This window comes from Mugil cephalus, chromosome 8, assembly GCF_022458985.1.
Source record: "Mugil cephalus isolate CIBA_MC_2020 chromosome 8, CIBA_Mcephalus_1.1, whole genome shotgun sequence".
Classification (NCBI taxonomy): domain Eukaryota; kingdom Metazoa; phylum Chordata; class Actinopteri; order Mugiliformes; family Mugilidae; genus Mugil; species Mugil cephalus.
In genome coordinates this window covers 25,576,127-25,596,334 of record NC_061777.1, presented here as the reverse complement: position 1 = coordinate 25,596,334, position 20,208 = coordinate 25,576,127, and the positions used below count along the sequence as shown (strand labels likewise).

General features: G+C 41.9%; 1 protein-coding gene across 19 annotated transcripts in view; it reads right to left on the bottom strand.

Moving 5' to 3' along the window:
* Positions 1-213: 213 nt before the first annotated feature.
* The window catches only part of cacna1ba (calcium channel, voltage-dependent, N type, alpha 1B subunit, a), a 114,053-nt gene continuing 94,058 nt past the window's right edge, over positions 214-20,208 (bottom strand). For 16 of the 19 annotated variants that reach the window (XM_047592015.1, XM_047592016.1, XM_047592019.1 and 13 more), the window contains 9 exons: positions 19,374-19,481; positions 16,764-16,879; positions 16,079-16,233; positions 13,678-13,807; positions 13,103-13,228; positions 9,369-9,407; positions 7,794-8,031; positions 6,203-6,420; positions 214-5,705 (listed from right to left, as the gene is read on the bottom strand). In XM_047592015.1, the coding sequence (XP_047447971.1) occupies positions 5,151-5,705; positions 6,203-6,420; positions 7,794-8,031; positions 9,369-9,407; positions 13,103-13,228; positions 13,678-13,807; positions 16,079-16,233; positions 16,764-16,879; positions 19,374-19,481 (1,685 nt within the window). In that variant the 3' untranslated portion in view covers positions 214-5,150. The remainder of the gene's footprint in view (positions 5,706-6,202; positions 6,421-7,793; positions 8,032-9,368; positions 9,408-13,102; positions 13,229-13,677; positions 13,808-16,078; positions 16,234-16,763; positions 16,880-19,373; positions 19,482-20,208) is intronic. The other 3 variants (XM_047592018.1, XM_047592024.1, XM_047592027.1) reach the window with 3 other exon arrangements.

Sequence of the window (20,208 nt, the reverse complement as noted above, 5' to 3'; positions counted from 1 at the left end):
ACAAAGAAGACCAACATAATATTAGGAAGGTGGTCATAATGTTATGCACTGACCATCGGAAATATTAGTAATAATCAGTGCCTTTGTGATGACCTTGTAAATGTAAACATTTTCTAAAATGTCAAGCAATAACTTTTTCAAATGTTCGTGTCGTCCCATTCCTACCCCGTCTCTTTCTCACCAGCAGCAACCACTTCAGTTAATCAACAACAGTCTCATTTAATTCTTTTTTATTTCAAGGAACTTTGCTTCATACAAAATGTTTAATGTAGAAACAACTGCAGAATTCAAAGTCTGGCCAAGAAACATAAAATCAGGCAAACATTTTACTGAATCCCAAGACCCAAATAAAGGAATGTTCCAGCTCTGCTGCAATGGTTGGAACTATCAACAATATTCAATACTGTTAATAATAGAAATTTGTCTTTTCAACAAGCCCCACAGTTTATATCAAATATTAAAAATCAACAACAAAAGAACACATGGTATCTATAAAATACTAGGTTTTCTACATGCACATACATTGTCAGGACATGCAAACATTTGTATTTTCCCAAGAAAAAGCCACATTTTCACCGCCGATGATATGCAGAAATTAAGACTGGATCGCTACCAACGTGTGGTGGCGGACTGGTCCACACTTGGGCACAAGTTTCGCAATACAGAGACCGCATAGTTAAATAAAGTATCTTGAGGTCCTTCTGATTCCATAGTGTGACGGGATCATTAAATGGATGTTACTGCAGAAGAATATGGAATTGTCTCAGATAAAAAGAGTAGCCTTGACAGTTTCTGATGTCGATATATGAAAACCTTTTACTGTGACCAGACCAGACACACCTCCTCTCACTTGAACCACGGGATCTCCATTTGACATGGTCAAAGTGGGTAAATGTTATGCATGCAAATATACGTATAAAGTTGCTGTAATCCTAAATATTCTACCTGTTTACACTTTGTGCCTTGATGCATTTTAGGTCTTTTTTTGTTTGCATGTTTCGTTTTCATAGCATTTTCTATAAAACATTTGGTCACAATCATGCTGAAGCCTGAATCTGAAGAGACCAGCATTTAAAGCTACATAATGGATGGAGAAATGGGTTTGTCTTGTTGCATAGCCCTACTCACTTGGCTTCAGCTTGCTCACCCCTGTCGTTTGTAGTGTGGCTGTTGGTTGGCCCCTGTCTTTCCCCTGTTGACCGCTGAAGAGTCTTTGACAAATACCTTCTAGCCAATCAGCTGCTGCAGAGGTTCAAATCCCTCCCCCCAGGTTGCAGCCTGCCACGACGTAAAAGCACATTCATGGAGCCACTTTTCACAAAAAGATCATCTGTCAAGCAAGTTGCATATAACAAATATCGTTGGTGTGTAAATCGGCCTATATATCTGAACACAGTACAGTCCCAGGCCTCAACAGACAGTCCTGTTGTCAAGATACACTTCCTATATGTTCCTCCTTGAAACTGGATGCAGAGATCAGTGAAGCAGCAGAAAAGGTGTGAGCCAGCAGGCCCATTCAGTAATATTTAAAGACTTTAGAACTTTCTTTACAGCTCCATATTTTACACCAAGTCCCCATAAAAAAAAAAATTAAATTAAAAACCTAAATCTGTCTCACCTCCTACCTCTACAGTACTTAGATCTTTCTACACATTCCTGCCTTCATTCAGACATATGTGGCTTATGTACTGCATTAGCTGTGTCCCAGTTCCAGCGCGCTAAGAAGGATATTGATAGTTTATCAATGTGAAATCAGAGCATATGTTGTTCAAATATATCAAAAAGTGTCACACTTTAACTTTAACTGCTTGGTAAACAGCTCAAATCCAGTCATTAATCTAGTCTGATCACCAGATTTTATCAGAATGTGAGTCTAGTGACAAACAATTGTTTTTTTGTTTGTTTTTTTAATGGGGCATATTTCAACCAATCACAGCAACAAAATATGTGAAATTAAAAGACTAAATGTTTTATACAATTTGATTGACCTCCCTTGGCATCTTTGTCGGGGCATAAGCAGTTCTCAACGGGAAGCAACAGCAGACTTCCAGGAAAAAAACATTTGTGGGGGTGGGTCTGTCTTCCCGTCTATTAATAATGTAAAATAATTGATAATTGATTCAATAATTTATTGATTACTGCACTGTTTATGAAGCTTCTCAGTTATCCAGAACATGGTATATTCAGGAAACAATGCTACAAAGGTAATCAACTTCTAGAGCTTTCTTTAAGACGTTTCAACTAAGTAGCTAAGTCAGTTCTAAAAGAGGGAGTTTGTGTTTTTAGAACATCTTCATTGATGGAAACTCACATTACAGGTGAGTATCTGATTGTTACTGATCTAGTCATGTGAATATCAGTCACTTAGAACTGAAGAAGACACTTGGATAAAAGAATATATAACTGTATATAAATATGAATACACGATTTAAAGCTTAGTTAATAAAGTAAAAAAAAAAAAAAAAATCACAGAGATCTCACAATAGTTAGGGGCTAGACTAGCCTGTTAAGCTAGGCTAAGCTTAGCTCGGCTAATTTGTAAGGTGTTACCACTCAAGAAGATTAGATTCAGCGACCTCTTCACTTCTGTGATATATGAAATTAAATCGCAAAAAAGCTTTATAATGAAAATGATAAATAAATAAATAAATGTAGCGAAAGTAGCTTTAAGTTGACCACAACTAATCATGCCGTACGAATGAGGCTTGGAATCTGTCTTCTGCCCTAAAAGAAAATCCCCATTTTGTTTTGACCTTTAATATGGTTTATTAACATTTATCTGTATAGTTTTCTGCTGTCAACCTCAACACGACAGTTGAGTGATGTGACATTACAAAACACTAGGAACCAAACAAAATGGACAGACACACGCACAGAGCCATGCTTGACTCAGATACCTTTTTGCTACTCTGGGTCCTCCCTCAGAAAGTGCACGTTCTTTTACCCCGCCGTGACATCTTTATCAAAAATACAAAAAAATAAGTAATTAACAAAATTCTACGAGGTGGCTGCAGCAGGTGGCCGACCAGGTCTACTATCTAAACATGCACATTGTGATATTGGCTTGAATGGCGTAAATGGAATGATATATTTATGCAGTTTTATGGTCACATATGCTCAGTTAAATGCTCACATAGCGTGTGTTTTTTTTTCTTACAATGCTGATCCTTGCTTCACACAACCACACGTGATTTCATGGTTTAACAAAAACAGCAAAAAGAATCAGATTTCATTAGGTCGTTTCCCCTTCCTGCCTTTTAAGCGTACTGTAGGTTTGACTCTCTGCGTGGAGATAAGGCTTTCTGTACAACGTGTTTTCCTGCAGCGCTACATACAGAATGAAACAAACTAGTGTGGATGCATTAGAAAACAGTTGACATTGCATTTTTTTTCTTCTTCTACAGTTTAAGGATAGGCACTTTATCTTAAAACCAAGTCTGTAAAAACATTAGACCTGAAACAATGGCAAACCGTAAGCAGTTCACGTAAAACACACCTCTGTTGTTTTTTGTTTTTTTTTCATGTCATACAAAAAATGCACACAATGAAAAGAGAACATCTACAAAGACATTTTATAGAAAATCAGTCAGTCAGGCATTTTTCCACCGTCACACTTCTCCCTTAAAGTTTGCAAGAAGCGTTAATCGGATGCAGCGATCGTCGCTGTCATGATTACAGCGCATCATCCGTTCCACTGACACTGAGGGAATGTCATAAAGGATTAGGCATTATAATGGAATGGTAGAGTCCTAAACTAAAGAACAACACAGCTGTTTGTACAGTGTCGTATATTCTGAGGTTTTCCAACATTTCAAACTGTTGTTTCATTTGTGTGCGACCTGCTTCTTGTCCTCTTCCCATGACTGCACCACTTTTTGTTGAAACTGCCATGCTGACTCTCAAATGCACATCTCAATTTTTGCTACAAACAACTTTTCAACAATTACTTTTCTGCATTTGAACCATCAAAGCGAGCACACTTGGAGCAATGCCCGGCTATGCAAGGCGCCTGGGCGTGCAGTTTGAGTGGGGTTGGAGCTTTGATCGCTCAAAGCGCCTTAGACACGGGAAAGGAAAAACCGTGGACCGAAGTGTGTTTCGTGTAAAAATGCTGTGTGGGTTTCTATAGCCATCTGACCCAAAAATAGTTTTTCCTCACATATGACAGGTTATAATACTTGAAAATGTTAAGAATGCAGCGTTAAAGCTGTGCAAACAAATATCTGCGTATATAGACTGAGAAAAATAAGTAGTAAAGTCCTCTAAAGCACTAGAGTAAAGGAGCACTCATCTGCAGATGAAGAGCATTTCAGTTTCTTTCAGGTAAATATTTTGGTTTGGTGACGCAGGTGTCTGGATTGACTCTCGGGGCTCTCATCAGCTTCTGATAAAACTCACTGCGCACCACCCGCTTAGCAGCACTGGCAGTTAGTGAGTAGCTGGTGAATGCGGTGGCGTTTTAAGCAGCTACAGGTGAAAACCCAGCGACACGACATGAAGCAATGCTGCTTTGTGTCTGCTGGATGTGGAATTAGCCGACATGTCTTTAAATAATGTAAAACTGCATTAACGAAAAACACAGAACTTTGTCAAAGTCTGCAGCGCCCACGGCTTCCCAAAGAATAATGTTCAAAATAAGGCAGCCTGCCAACTGCAAGAGCCATCATGTTAATAAGCTTGACTACTTGTTAATCACAAACAACTCAAGCCGCGGAGAAAAACTAAATACATCAGCATTTGTGATTACTTAAAAGGTTTTCCCGGAAGGCAGACAACATTTATGAAAATAAGAACTTCTCCAAAGTCAGGAAGTTATTCTAGAAAGAAATCGTAGTTTAAACTGTAATGCTGTCTGAGGGTCAATATGGCGGTGTCAACAAAACACTAACTTCAAAGCAAAGACATCTGATAATGGTATTGTTTCAATATGCTACATTATCCTTGATATACTTTTTTGTTCACATCCAAATATTACTTACTTTAAGCATTCTCCCTGTTCAGATGTTCTCCCTAAACTTAGTTTTCCAAGTTGGGATTAAAATACAGCATTAAACACACACAGTGACAATGTAAAAGAAAGCCTTCAAAGAAGATGATAAAACTCATCACAATTCCTCAAAACGTATTAAAAAGGTTGGTTTAAAGCCATGCTAGCACCATTCGTCCTCCTCTGCCTCCTGGTAATACCTGGGTGCCCTGACCCCGGAGCTTGGGCTGGTGCTGCCCCCGAAGCTGTAGTGGTACCCATTGGGCACACCAAGGTTCTGCTGTGGAGCGGGAGGCAGGGCTCCCATCATGCGAGGCAGTGCGGTCCGAGATGAGCGCCCGGCACGGGGGCTGGGAGACACTGACGCCGCATCCTGGAAGACATCTAACTGGTCCCAGAGGCTGCCATAGGGGCTGCCCAGGGTCTCGCCATGGCCCCGGGCCAGAAAGGGCTCGGAGCTTATACGAGTGACGGGGCAGGGGAAGTGGCGCGAGCCGCTGTGACGGAGGGCGTTGTGCTCCGATAAGCCGCGGCTCAGCCGGCCAGGGCTCAGAGAGGCCTGGCTGGACACAAAGTGAACAGGGGAGGAATTGGCAGTCTTGAAGGCCACCCCAGGCCGCGGGGTGAGTGGGGTCTGGGGGAGCTGCCGACGTCCACGGCTCGGCGTGCTAGAACTGGAGCTCAGTGCCACAGGGCTGCCTTTAACCCAACCACTGCCCTAGATGAAAATTGTACAAGCAATTTGAAACGGTTGAATGATGAGGAAAATATGGCAAGACAGGAGAAGAAAAGGTAGGGAAGGAAACAGGGAAAGAGGGAGGAGAAGAAAGGAAAGACACCGAAATGTGACATATGATGACACAAAAGATGACAGAGAAGAAACATAGAGAAGACAGGACGAGAGAACAAGCACTAATGGAAAGGTGATGACGGACAAAATGGATGGAAAATAATGACAAGAGAAAGTGGAAAGAGAAGTGAAAAGCCATGAGAGGCTGCACTGAAGGCAGACAGAGGAGAAATAGTAGTCAGAGCATGCAGAAGGATCACAGTTACACTTAAGCCTTCTTCAGTCATCTAAATGTGCAGTAAGGAGGTACAGATACATCGGGAAGCAAGCTGTAAACTCTAATATGACATTTAACGACGTATTACTCATGGAATTTCTTTCTACTGCCTTGCCTGATCCTACTCTACGTGGTGCGACCCACCCACCTGCTTGTCGCTGGTTTCCTGCCCCTCGCTGGGGGAGGCGGCACAGCTGGCTGTGGCAGATTTGGTGTGGCAGTGTTCCCTGCTGCAGTACCGGTCACAGGAGTAGTAGCGCTGCTTGTCCGCAGAGGAGTGGTGGTGTTTCCTTTCATGGGAGCGTCCACGGTCGTGGGCTCGCTCTCTAGTGGTGGGTGGGTCCGACGTTGGCTCTCCTGGTGCACCTGAAAGTATTGTTTTTTCAGATGCGTGTCCTGAATATGGTTGGGTAGACTTGAATAGTGTCATTTGTAATGAGTGTCATGTAAGTGTTCTACTAAACTATCAGTGTGACTGATGAGCAAGCCTGAACTATAGTAGTAACAGTCAATGAAATTTTATAGTGACAGTATATCATAGTGGAATTTGTGTAATGGTGACTGGTGATATGTGTGTGTGTGTTGGGACGTATGTCGTCAGATTGGCATCGTTGGTGATATGGCATTATTGAGCTCCAACTTTTAGCACCTGTTTGCTGTCAGGAGTTGTGGTCCTCTCTCGCTTGCTACTTTTTGTTGTAAGGGTATTGATTGTGGTATTTCTGGATTGTATTATATGATTTTCCAGCATGGCGCTACCAGAATTTATAAACCAAAAACGCCATTGAACACTACTCAAGCAGCGCTGATGAAAAATGTCCTCCATGGAGGACATGGAAGGCTGTGTACTGATACAGTGGGCATCGCACCATACAGTGCCGTATCATATCGTTTGAATGTATGGAATGAATGGGAGTGACTTGACTTGCTGGTGACATTAGAGGAAATGTGAGGCTATTGCCACAGTCACATTGATTCTCTGGACCTATGCCAATGCCATCGTAATCCATCATTGGTTTGTCAGTTTGGACCAAAGGGTCTGGCCTGAAAGCCTGGCTTGAACCCTAAAACTTCTAATCTACACAAACACAACGAGGCTTTACCCCTACAAGGCTTCCGTCTCAGTAAATACTTAGTACCTCACATGAAAAAAAGATCAGAGTTGGTAAAATATCATCTAAATCTACAATGTAGCTACATTGAAGCCCACAAATCACTCTGTTGCTCCACAGCTCCACAAGCTGCTCCCAGTTGAGAAAGACAACTCTGCAGCAGCTTTCAGACATACAGTAACACCAAAGACCTTTTAATCTCTCCTGCTGACATTTTTCTTTCTCCAGGGCCTTGCCCTGCAGAGCGGCTGCCCATAAATTAGTGGATCATTGGCTGGTCCTGTCTGTCAGTCTCTTTTATCTGAGTAATAAAGAGCATGTGTCGGCTGCAGTCTCACAGGCAGACCCAAGGGGAGCACTGCTGATCTCTATCACAGCTGAGATCCTGCAGGGTGGAAATTATTCATGCTTTCAATTCTATGGAGCATCTTCCCAAAACAAAACAATGTATACATTCAGAGAAAAGAATTCCCTCTCAGTCAATGCACTGAAGTGTGTTGTTGTGTATTCCTGTGTAGGGACATTGTACTCCTTCTGGATTTTTGTTATTGTCTTCTTATTTTGACATTGGGTGGTGTACTGTATACTGGTCTGACTATCCCTGTGTGTGTAAAAGTGCTGACTGACCAGAGTTAGGGGGCTCACCACCCAGAGGTGTATCCAAAGACCTCTGCCTCTTCTCTCTGTCTTTGTCTCTGTCTCTTTCTCTGTCCCTGCGGTGATGGCAGCGGTGGTGGTGGCGGTGGTGATGGGGTCGGTCCTGGCTTGGTTTTTCCAGGGTGTAGTCCCTCAGGTTGACCTCCTGGGGCTGCTGTGGGGCCACAGTGGAGGCTGAGCGCTTCATGGGGCTGGCATCAGGGACAGACTTAGGGAGGAGGCAGAGAGAGAGTAGGCTTACTGAGAATAATGTCACGGACAAGTAGTTTTTTTATTAACCTCAGCTTCATAGAAGGACTGTACCTGATAGTGTTTTGTGAAAACTCTGATAAAAGGGGAGTGCCTTGAATTTGAATGAATGTTTATCATGTTTTAGAATCATTAACTGTTACACAACATGGAATAGCATTTGAAGATCTTCTATTATCCCACTAGGGTTGCAGGGGTTGCTGGAGCCTATCCCAGCTGACATTGGGTGAGAGGTCGCCAGTCCATCGCAGGGCCAACATACAGAAAAACAACCATTCGCACTCACACCTAGGGTCAATTTAGAGTCACAAACGAGCCCAACGAGCATGTCTCTGGAGGTGGGAGGAAACTGGAGAAAACCCACATGGACACCCAGAAGAGCCCGAGCTGGCCTCGAACCCAGACCTTCCTGCTGGGAGTGCTTCAGTGCTAACCACAGAGCTGAGTATCTTTGACCAAGTGTGGCCTGATAACATCCACCTCTGAGGGAACGTCCTTCGTATAATGGGGTCATTCTACAAATACATTAATACAACGACGCTAAAATGTTTTGCCGCCCGTCACAGTTTTCTTCAGTTCCGCATAAAAATGAGTCAAAACATTGTGAACTTTGTTGGTGGACCACTCCTGGAGGATAACAGTTGTCTTAAATCTCTTTTATTTGTTCACAATTTGTCTGATTGTGGATATGCGGATTCCAAACCCTTCACAGATGGTTTTGTAGCCTGATGAGCCATAACAATTCTTTTTCTGATCGCCACCATACACCTCCACAAACTTGTGTAGTGAAGTTCAGACTTGCCTGTTGGAACCCAGAGGTGCACTTGTGTTTGCAAATCACTGATATGTAACACTGGCTCATTTCCCTGAGCAAAGAAATAGACAAGTATAATATTTCTGCAGCATTTGATTGGTTTGGTACTCCGGTGTGAATATCCACTGATGTTTTGTGTTATTTTTATGCAGAAATGGAGAGAATTCTGAAACCACAAAAACATTTAAGTGGAAATGTACAACACAAACTCTTTTTTTATTCTTTGATTCCACTGTGGGATGTTTAATTTGGAATTAACACAAAGGCAATTAGATAATACTGCATTGATATCTGCATCTGTATGTGTATATTAACTTATGTGTGTCCAACGGATTAGTGTCTTTTTTCACAATGCTGGTTCCCACAGCTGGACCTGATAAATTCTTGTTGTGTAACACAATACCACACCACCAAAAAAAGGTTTGATATGTGATGACAGTTATGAGGATAGGATAGAAATGATGCGTGAAGTGTGTACATACAGCTAGATGGATCCCTGGAGATTGGCGTGAGTTGCTCCACTGTGATGCAGGAGAGGGCGAGAAGGGAAACAGAAGAGAAAAAGAACATTAAATAAGATCTGCCAATACGACAGTATTCGATGCTAAAAAAAAAAACAAAACAAACAAAAAAAAAAAACAACACATACACCACAAGACGTTCTTTACAGAAAGCAAACATGGAGACTGGAACTGTCCAAGGTACAATGGAGCTTTCCATTGATTCATGATAACAGACACGTCATCGGACATGCTTACAACATGGTCATGTGCCAAAGAAAACCAAAACATATATATATTTTACAGCAGTTTAGGCCACTGGTGGACATGGTAATGTAAGAATCATTACTATCTCATTCATTTTGTAATGCAACAACACTTTTCAGAAAAATGACATGGCTTGACAATAGATTTTTCTAATCCACTCAGGTCATAGAACTAACACAAGGTTATGCTAGCAAGATTTAAAGCCACTAACATTGTATACATTTAACAATGAGTAAATGTACTGTTATTTAGCATTATAGCTAGCCACAGTGAACCACAGTTCAAGTTTAGAGGACGATGAACTGAAAGACTACACAAAGTCAATCAATAAGTCTATCCCTGAGATAATTATCTTGCTAATGCTGAGGTGTCAATCAAGGCTGATGTTTTTGGGTGTTAATATGTTGAAAATAAATTGTAAACCAGCTCACTAAGATGCCAAAGTGTCCTTGAGCAAGACACTGAGCCTGAAGTTGCTCCCTGGCAGATCGATGTGTGAACGAGAGTGCACTTGTGTCAGTGAATGGGTAGTAAGTGGGAAGCTGTGTCATTATGACTGAAGTGCTTTTAGTACAAATAGGTAGAAAAGCACTACATAAATACAAGACCATGTACCATTGGTATTCTCAATGTGAAAGTAGAAAATGTGTTGTTGGCTCACATTTTAAGAAATGGCAAAGGCCATTTAAGTACATGTCTCAATGGATGTTGAGTTGTATTGAGTATCAACAGCCTCATCCTTTCACACTGCCTTAACATTTCCTATAGTACGCTGGTCTTACATATAGAGGCCCAGCAGAAGTGTTCTGATACTACTTGTATGTCAGTCAATCTGTTTGATTTGCAATTTTGCAATTCTGGTTATAGGCTATAGCTGTGATAAAAAAAAAAAAAAATTGTTCAACCTGCTAAATCTGCATCATAGACTGCATATAACTATGAACGATGCATCCCCACTTCCTTGCATTGGTCAAGCTGACACTATTTTCCCAGAGATACAGGCAGCACCACCTTGCAAGTTGAGACTGTGCAGTACGGTACGACCACACGTCCACCAGATTCACTCACATCTTTTTTGTTTAATTAATACTGCACTATGCTCTACCTCCACCAGTTACAAAGATTATACATTGTATTTATTGATAGTTGGTCACATAGTCACTTTACCCACAGCTGTTGTCACTTTGTTCTTGTGTAGTGCTTTTTGTTGACTGTTGTGTTTGTCCTATTTAATGTCTTTTTGGCTGCCTCCTCACTGTGTCCTATTTCATTTCTTTTCTGGTCACTGGTTTTTCTTGGCTTGTGCTGCTGTAACATTTGAATTTCCCCATGTTTGCTGCTTCTTTCACCACGTCCTGCACTCTGTGACTTTAAGAACACATCAGCCACAATCTCTCCCTGTCTTGCCTGTCGGGCTTGTTATCTGGAGAGGGGCCCACAAGAGCACACTCTGCAAATTAAAATGGGGCTAAGCTTGTGCTGTATTAAAAGGTGGTGAATCTGCAAGAGGATCCTGTGTTCCATTTTATCTGGTTTAACTGAATGTCAGTCTCGCTTTGTGCTGCGGTTTTCACGTGTCACTTAAGCGCAAAGAAGGACCTTAAAGTGGAGACCAGCTCTTACCAGATGCCATCTTCAGATTCTAGCAAAGCTAGGCTAGAACTAAGGAAGAGAAAAGCAATCTAGCACAATTAAAAGATAAAGTGCTGCAACTGAAGACTAGAGACCAAAGAGTTCCCATCATACTCCAGAAGTGGCAGGCAGTTTCCAAAAAGCAAACAGTAATTGTATTGGCTAAAGGATTTCCTGCCCTATTTTCCAAAAGGTGAGAAAAATAAGATGGCATGTCAACAAGGCAACCTTCCGCCCGTTCCTCACATCCTTTCATTAATCCCCCATTTCAGATTCTCTCTCTTCCACGATAACCTAATTACAGTATTCCTCTCCCTGTGAATCTTGGGCCCAGAGCCATTTGGAGCAGCTATCATCGTTTCAGTTGGCAGCAGAAGAAAAATAAACTGGACAAATAACTGGCAGTCGCCCAGGGTCTAATCAGATTACCGTAGACTTCTCCTCTGCTGTGAAAGCAGGATCAACAACAGCTCTTCCCACTGCGCTGTGAGAGGAATGCACTTTAAATGCATAAATCAATCAATGTCAAAATCACTCAGGAAATGAGGTGCTTCTTCTAATTGTTAGATCCTAGGGAAAGATTCGGTTCGAGCTTTACTTACTCATCCATGCTGTTTTAAGAGAAATGTTCTGAGACATTTTAGTACGCTAAGCATGTTGAACATGTTTGATTGTCTTCCATGTTGGGGGACACAGCAGCAAGTTTGTGCTTGTAAATTAAGGTCAGAAGAACAGCTGTGGACCACAGTTAAATTACACTAATTCCTCAAATACTGACCTGGGATTTTAAATGCCTCAGACCCTTATTTATAATTCTGTGTATTTGATAGAAATAATTTGTGATTTTTGACCATATTGTGTTTTCTTTATTAAAGCCAGTGTTCTATGCTGTTAATACAAGTCCAAATCTAAATTTGATCATAACTAGCTGAAAATGACCATCTATAATATTTTGCTTCCTGTCCTGCTAAAATCTTAGGGGTCTTATATAACAGTGGTTCCAAACCTGGGGAAGAGCGCAAGAGATCACAGGGGCCGCACCTAAACTTCTTCTGAGCTTACCAACACTTTTCACCTGTTTCAGCAGTCACCAGTTTTTAACCAGTATTGCATACTGTGTCTCCCTACATAGAACTCAAAGTATTCCAGCACTGTGCCCGACCTCCAGTATTGTCATGGGGGGGTGGAGGTTCGGACCCAAATACAAGATAAAAAGGTGATGAGTCCGGGGTTTCACATAAATGTATTTAATAGAAAAAAAAAAACAGAAAACGCTGGAGTGGTGCAGGATTATAACTGACAAAAAAGAAACGAGACTGAACATGGAGAGACAACTTAACAAGACTGACCAGACAGGGAACAAAGGGAAAGGCAGGACTATATATACACACAAGAGGGCCGACGGATGACTAGACACAGGTGAAATCAATCAGGGCAGTCACACCTGAAAAAACCAAGCAAATCAAGAGGGGGACACACGGGGGAGTAACACAAAACCAGAAACCGAGGAACTTAACTTGTAACGTGAACATTATGATATTGAAAGTCTGAAATTTCTGAGTTGGAATATAGCTGAAACAAAAGCGGCTGGATACGTATGGCTTCTTGGAGACCTTTCACCATTCACCAAGTAGATTCTTCTGTTCTAAGAGTGGTGGGGTTGGGGTTTAAATCGGATGTTAGAAACGTCACCAGTTTTGTGAGTACTGATTTCAGCGTGAGCTAATACTGACTAACTAAAATTCTGAAAACATATTTTTTTCTGATCAAGTAACACAATGATGCAAATCTAAATCAGGTTGAGGATGAGCTGTTACCTGCAGCTCGGCGTTGAGTCGTGGCATAGAAGCCGCCCTGCCCTGGCTCTCCAGGCCTGAGCCTGCGCCAGGGGCTGGGATTGTACTGCTAACGCTGGTCTCCATCTTCCTCATCTCCACTGACTCCTGGACACACACATACAGAGAGAGAGAGAGAGAGGGAAATAAAGCTAGTAGGATTATTAGGAGTTGGTTTGAAGCAGACTATATTTAATTAATACAACATTTCAGCAGAGGTTATAATAATTGGAAAAAGAGGAACAGGACAATGCTATTGTTCTGTTCTCACAAACAAAATTCACAGTGAATGCCTTAACATAAATGCAACTGTACACACAACACATTTTCAGATTAAAGTCAGTGAACACTGTATAGGAATAGCAACAATGGAGAACAAAAGCCAAGCAAAACCATGATGAAAGACTTTCCTTTCATGTACTGTAATACTATATAATGCAGCACTGACCTCATTCTATACTGTGTAGTGTTGTTTTCATCCATGCTTATATGTGTACTTTATCAAACAAAATGTTTTTTGGACATTTCATTATTTTACACTGTAGGGTCCACAGTACCTGAATGACAGCAGTGTCTGGCGTGTCCTCTGAAGGTCCCCTGGACATAGTTCTCTTAGACCGGGGTGCATCCTTGGGTTTCTCCATCACCCAGGAAGGTGAGGGCTTGATGTTGTTATCATTCCCTGGCCTGTGTGTTACACCAGTCACGCTCAGAGTGAATTTTGGAGGTGAGACGTTTACATTAAAGCATTGGCACATTTCCACTAATGAAATAACAGTGATATCAATTTATCTCAATTGTGTTAGCACAGTTTGGTGGTTTGGTTGTGTAGTGCTGTACAGCTGTTGCATAGACACTGATCTTAATTATTTCCTGGTAATTAAGTCAACTTCTCTTCACCAGGTATATTGACTTGTACAGACTTTTGGTCACCTAGGTTATAGGGCGTCTGCAGGTGCGTCTGGGCACTGTGTCACTTCTCATCTGAAAAGCTCCTACAGCTCTGATTTTGCTCCTTTCACCCAACACACAGGAGCCACTGGCCTGTTGCATCATCTGAAATGACGCTTTGGCATAAGTTCAATCAGGAAGAGTGTTTCCGAGCACGTCTTTGCAGTCAAGCACAGTTTCACACCATCGCACATCAAGGTCCACAGACCCCTGGCTGTCTTCATCACACAATCTGACACTTTCTTACACCACTCTCTTGAAGTAAATCCCACGTAAGCTGTCAAATGTAAGTGTCCTCTCTTTGTGCTGTCACTCAGCCGTCATTTCACTTCCGTGGAGCGTCGGGACCAAACTTCACCCCATCCTTGTTCACATCTTAGATCCTAAGATGTGAATGATGGTTCATTTCACTCAAAACCCCCAGATAAGTGCGCTTCTCATGAGGATGCCACATTCTCTGGAAATGTTTCCTCATCACTACCACCGGTGGTGTTCAGACCTTTGAAGGATTTTTGAGATACTGGGTACTTTACCCTCTCCTGATTGAAATGTATCAACACACAGAGAATGGGGCACATGGAAGAAGCAGTGAAGGTACAGCAGTCAGTATGTTTGAAGAGTCTCCACACATGGACACTGGTAAAGAGGACAGTGTATCCTGATGAGCTGTCTCTACTGGAAGATTAAGGATTGCACTTAAAAATGAAGTTCAGGAGAAAGATCTGTTCACACGATCTTTCTCTCTTGTTCTACAAAAAGCAGCAAACAGATGAACTGGGACCGAACTGCCATGTAGAACACTTGGAACCTTTCCAATCATTTCAAAACCCGATTCAGTCTGAGTCACGGTTAGGTCATATGCCACCAGCTGCTAGCTAAAGTAGATATGCAGCACTTTACTCCTGTTAAGGCAGAGTATGCTTCTTTTTTAAGGTGTTCCAGTTCTCCCAGTGCTGGCAGATCACGGAATAGAGGACCGAATGTGAAGAAAAGAATATTACTGAGCTTTAACGCAACAAACACCATTACCAAAAGCACCCACAAGCTGGTCAAGCAACAGTCAGGTAACATGTAACAGTTTTACACTGAGGAAATGAAACAACCCCTTCACATGGATAGAAACAATACTACTGTCCACCTACACCTGCAGGACAAAGACCACTCTTTGAAGACAACAACGTCCACATTTTACAGTCTGAACATTTGTCTCCAAGTTTCCCCCCTCATTCACACCTTGAGACTGGCTGATAATTCACAGGAGAACCAAACAGGATCAAACTGTTTCCTCCAACTACAAGTAACTATCTGGTTGTCAACAGACCTAGTCATGCAAGTTTCCTTCACCATCTAAACAGCTCCTGGACCCACTGCAATGCTCTACAATATCTTCATGCACTTAAATAAAACTCACACTTGTGCTAACGTGAGGATGTGTGTGCATGTGTGAGTACAAGTATCTTCTGGGAGAGCCGTTTTTAAATTTCATTGTATTTCTCCCAAAGTAACGACAATAAAGACATTCTATTCTATTCTATTCTATTCTATAGAGGAAGACTCTGTCCCTTAATGCTGCAAATTTAACTTTAACCAAGAAACTGCAGTTGCAGATGCACGTACATTGCAGATTGACAATGGCTAATGTGATTTTAAGTTTTAGTCTTGATGTTGTGTAACTTAAATGTGTTGTTTTTTTAATACACAACATTGTTATTTTTGCTTAATGTGATTGATCAGACCTTGGCTTTGTGTCACAATACGATGAACCCGGTTAGGGTCAGAGTTACAGTGGCTTCTGCACCAGTTTCTTAGGTGCAGGTGTCACAAACACACATACTTATCAGAGATGATGTAGCCTGCTGTGTGTTTTGGAAGGACACAGTTTTCTGTGTGCCCTGTCCTAAACCTACCTCTGAATATACACAAGACTGAAAATAAACTGAAGTTGTACTGTCATTTAGTTTACAGTCTTGATGTGGTACATTATCATTTCTGAGGTGTTGAACTTACAGCGCGCCTCCATTGTTGAGGGAGTTGGAGCTAGGTCTGCTCTTTGGCTGGGACTTGGGCTGGGATTTAGGCTGGGGCTGCAGAATGGAGGGCACGTCTTTCTCCTGCATGTGAGGCAGAGGCAGCAATGGCTTAAACAAAGCCCCGAACTTGCACTGTGGAGGAGAGATGGATGGCAACATGCTGAGGACATTCAGAGGCAGCAGGCAGAATATTGTTGGACCCAGGTCTGACAGCAGGGGGCTCGGCGCCACCCAGGTGTGGAGACTTGGGGCAGAATATTCTTTTCTCATAGTCATGCTTGTGTTTAGAACATGTGTTCATTTGTGTGATCATTGGTAGGTTATAAAACAAACATGCACCTGTAGCATAGATGTGCAACTACCATGATAGCAGTCAAACGCAGGTTCATGTCTGAAGTAAGTACGTCTTTAATGATTCTTGGGTGCTTTTAGGTTCAAAATATTCAAATAGCAAAGCAATTGATAATCTTTGTAAGTCAGTGAGCGACTAGTGGATACCAAAGAATCCCGTATGTGTGCTTCTATGCATGCAGGCATACAAAGAGTGTTTCTGTGTGTGCAAGCATAATGCACATGGGCACATGCACGCAAATTTGCGCTACTGCATCCAGTGTGAGTGCATGTGTTTTGTGTGCAGGCCAGGTGTGGTGTGGTTGTTGTACCAGGGAGCCTGGCACGATCGGCTGCTGTTGCTGCTGCAGCCTCCTCGCTCGATTCTGCTTGTAGAAGTCGAAGATCATCAGAGCCGCATAAACCTTCCCTACCGTCAGCTCATTGGCTGAAGTGAGGAGAAAAGAAACGATGTGAGGCGGGAGCACACGCACACATGCACACATACAGAATAACAAAAAAAAAAAAAAATGGAAGAGTGGAGAGGAAATTCTGCTGACTCATTACTGGTGCCTCAATCCGTCTCCGTTTGCCTGCTTGTCTCTATATATGGTTTGAAGGAAAAGGACTTCTCACAGTGAGCGATTTGATAAATTTCCATTAAGTAATTAAAATGGATTAAGGTAAACAAAACAAGCATCATGGCTGAACTGACTGGGAGTGCCATTGTCTTGTTGCAGTATGTGGTGACCATTTCTTATCAAAAGGTGGCAGCAAAAGCAAAGCTCACATCTGCACAGGAAGTTGATACACACACTGATACACATCTGTTCACATGGGATTCTATTTAACATTCATGATATCGCAGCAAATGATTTGTTTTTACAATGCATTTCAGCTGATTCTTTGTTCCTTTTTTTCCTCCTCTGCAGTTAGACCGTGTCCGACTGAGTCCTTTATGTCACCATCTTGAGTTTTATTACCTTAGTTGTAATCCTGTTTTTGTGTCTGAAAGTTTCTTCGTTGATGTTTGATTTCTTGCTTTACTTCTTGTGTCTAAATATATAGTCTTGCCTTTCCCTTTGTCCCTTGTTGAGTCGTCTCTGGATTTACCCCTGTTGATGTTTCCGAGAGTTTTGGTTTGGTTCCTCATACTTCACTATGTTTCATGTTCTTTTCTAGCTTTTTTTTGTAGATACCCTGCCTTCCCCACACAGCCTTCTGTTAACTTTATTGTTTCATCCAGTCTTGCTCCTTGTGTGTGTTATCTGTACTTGGGTCCTCCCTCCTCTTAGCCATGCTTAGCCCATACACTTTATTTACCACTCCCTGATAATAGTTCGGTCTGTATGAGCAGTACCCCACGGTAACTTTTGCATCTATGAAATGCACGCAAAAGAACCACAGAAGTGATTAAACATTAAACATGAGTCAGTATCCATTACATTCCTCAATGTAGCATGCGTAATAGCAGGAATTCCCCCGAGTTGAAAGCAGTCATCATTTATGAACCAATGCATTTGACAAGTCATGCTGCACTACATAATGCATTGTAAAAATGATTTCTTATTTCCCTATGAAATTTTTTTTACAATGCATTCAACCCACAGTACAGTGGATAAAATCTACTGAATCTGAAATAGCGACACTGCAATAAAATGACAGAAAATAAATACAATAAATATAGAAAAGGATGCAGCACATAGGGAGTGAGTCTTTTTGAATCAGCAGTGAAACGGGAACATCCACACCCAACACCCAACATCCACCAGCCAGAGGGCAGTGGTTCAGTCCACACGCTGAAATAGATCCTTGAGCAATTGGAAGACACTGAACGCCCACTTCAAAATCAGTCATTCAAAATCCCAATCACATTATTCCTTTGAGATTCTGATGCTGACAAGACTGAATCATGTCATTTCTGAGTACAGCACAGTACAGATATAATGTATATGCATGCAGCCAATCTCAGTTCAGCCACATCTCACAGGTGCATTATCCTGCTGGAAGTGGCCGTTAGAAGGGAAACCTGTGTCATCCATCCACGACTGACTCATGTTCTGGGATCAAAATGTCAAGACTGGTTGATCCATGGACTCTTGTTGTTGAAACTGTGCTAAACTGTGAACCAGCTCAGCAGAAATGGAGAATCACGAGACCAGGCTACATTTTTCTATCTTCAACTGTCCAGATTTTGTGAGTTAGAACGTGCTGCTGCTCTGGATGCCTTCTCCCTCGACAGGCGTGGAATCTGATGTGGTATTCTGCTGATGTAGCCCATCTGCCTCAAGTTTCAAATCATTTTTGCATTCCGAGATGTCACGAACAAGGCCTTCCCATTCACAGAGGTGCTGCTCGCTGAACTATTATTTCGTGCATCATTCTAAGTTTACTGTGATGAAAATCCAGGAGATCCGCAGGTGCAGAAATACTTGAAGCAGCCTGTCTGCCACCAACAATAAAGCCAAATTGCTTTTTCTCATTGTGATATTTGATGTGAACATTAATTGAAGCTCCTGACCTGTATCGGCAGGATTCTGAATTGTTCTGTTACAGTTGCTCCCATAAAGTGCAAGGAGATTGACGGCTTTAATGAGTGGGTGTGCAGATGTTTCGAATGATATTTCGGCCCTGTACGGTAGTGGCTGATTATATGAGAAACATTACATTTTTCCTTCTATTTTCAATCGCTGACTCTGACAAATGGTTGAAGAGGTAACATGGTAGCCATGGTAATAACCCTGATACTTTATGATGTACATTCCTTTTTCTAAATTCACTTTTTAAAATATGTGTGAAGAAAAGACATTTGTAGTTTTACACATTGACATAAAGTGGCATCATACAGCACAGTATGTGGATGTTTTTAGAGTACAGATTTTTTATAGGTGATTGTGTAAACAGAGCTCAGCAAGAAAACTCAAAACCTAGGTGATGCTTACGTTTATGTGGCGTGACCAACAGGTTCATGGTCTTTTGAGAGAGGCTGGGCCACACCGTGGACAACTCCTTCTTTAACTCTGCATCAGATAATCGCTGGGCTACCATCCCTAGATATCCAGGGAGACAGAAAGAGAAAACGTTAGACTGAACCACCTTCATTAGAACACATAGGTCAACTGCCAGCTTCACAATATAGAGTACAGGCTTTTACACTGAAAAAAAAGGAAAACAACGTAAAGCAAGTAAAAGTGGAAATGATTTGTTCCAGAGATAACGCAGAGTAATCCCCATTAAACATGCAGTGAAGCCAGGAGAGAAATCAGATGGAGAAGCTCCCAGCACAACACAGATCCCTCTAATGAGTCCAAATGAGACTTGATGATTTTCAGGTTGAGAAACCTGGCTAGCAGCTGCCTCTTGGAACGCATCCGTTGCTATGGTTGGGACCTGTTTGACTGCTAAACGTAGTTCCACTTAAAATCACTGTGGGTTGAGATGACTTTTGGGAATGTGAAGAAGTCTATCATTTGCTTTTATGGTGGCAACTAATTGTTTTAAAGCGGCACAACCTGGCTTCACTTGGTAAAAAAGTGGCGGACTGCGTTCATGTAGTCTGACCCCTGTGTCTCTCACAGGTCGGTGTGAGAGGAGGAGAGACAAAGAGCAGGTACAACAACATGACTCAACGGACATAAGCATGTCTGCTCAACAAAGCATATATGTGGCATCTAAAAACGTTATACAAGAAGAGTATTTCGCCCCTTCATATACCTCTGAGCTTCTCATCCCTCACACCACCACCAGAAACCTCAGATCCTCAGACCATGGTATGCT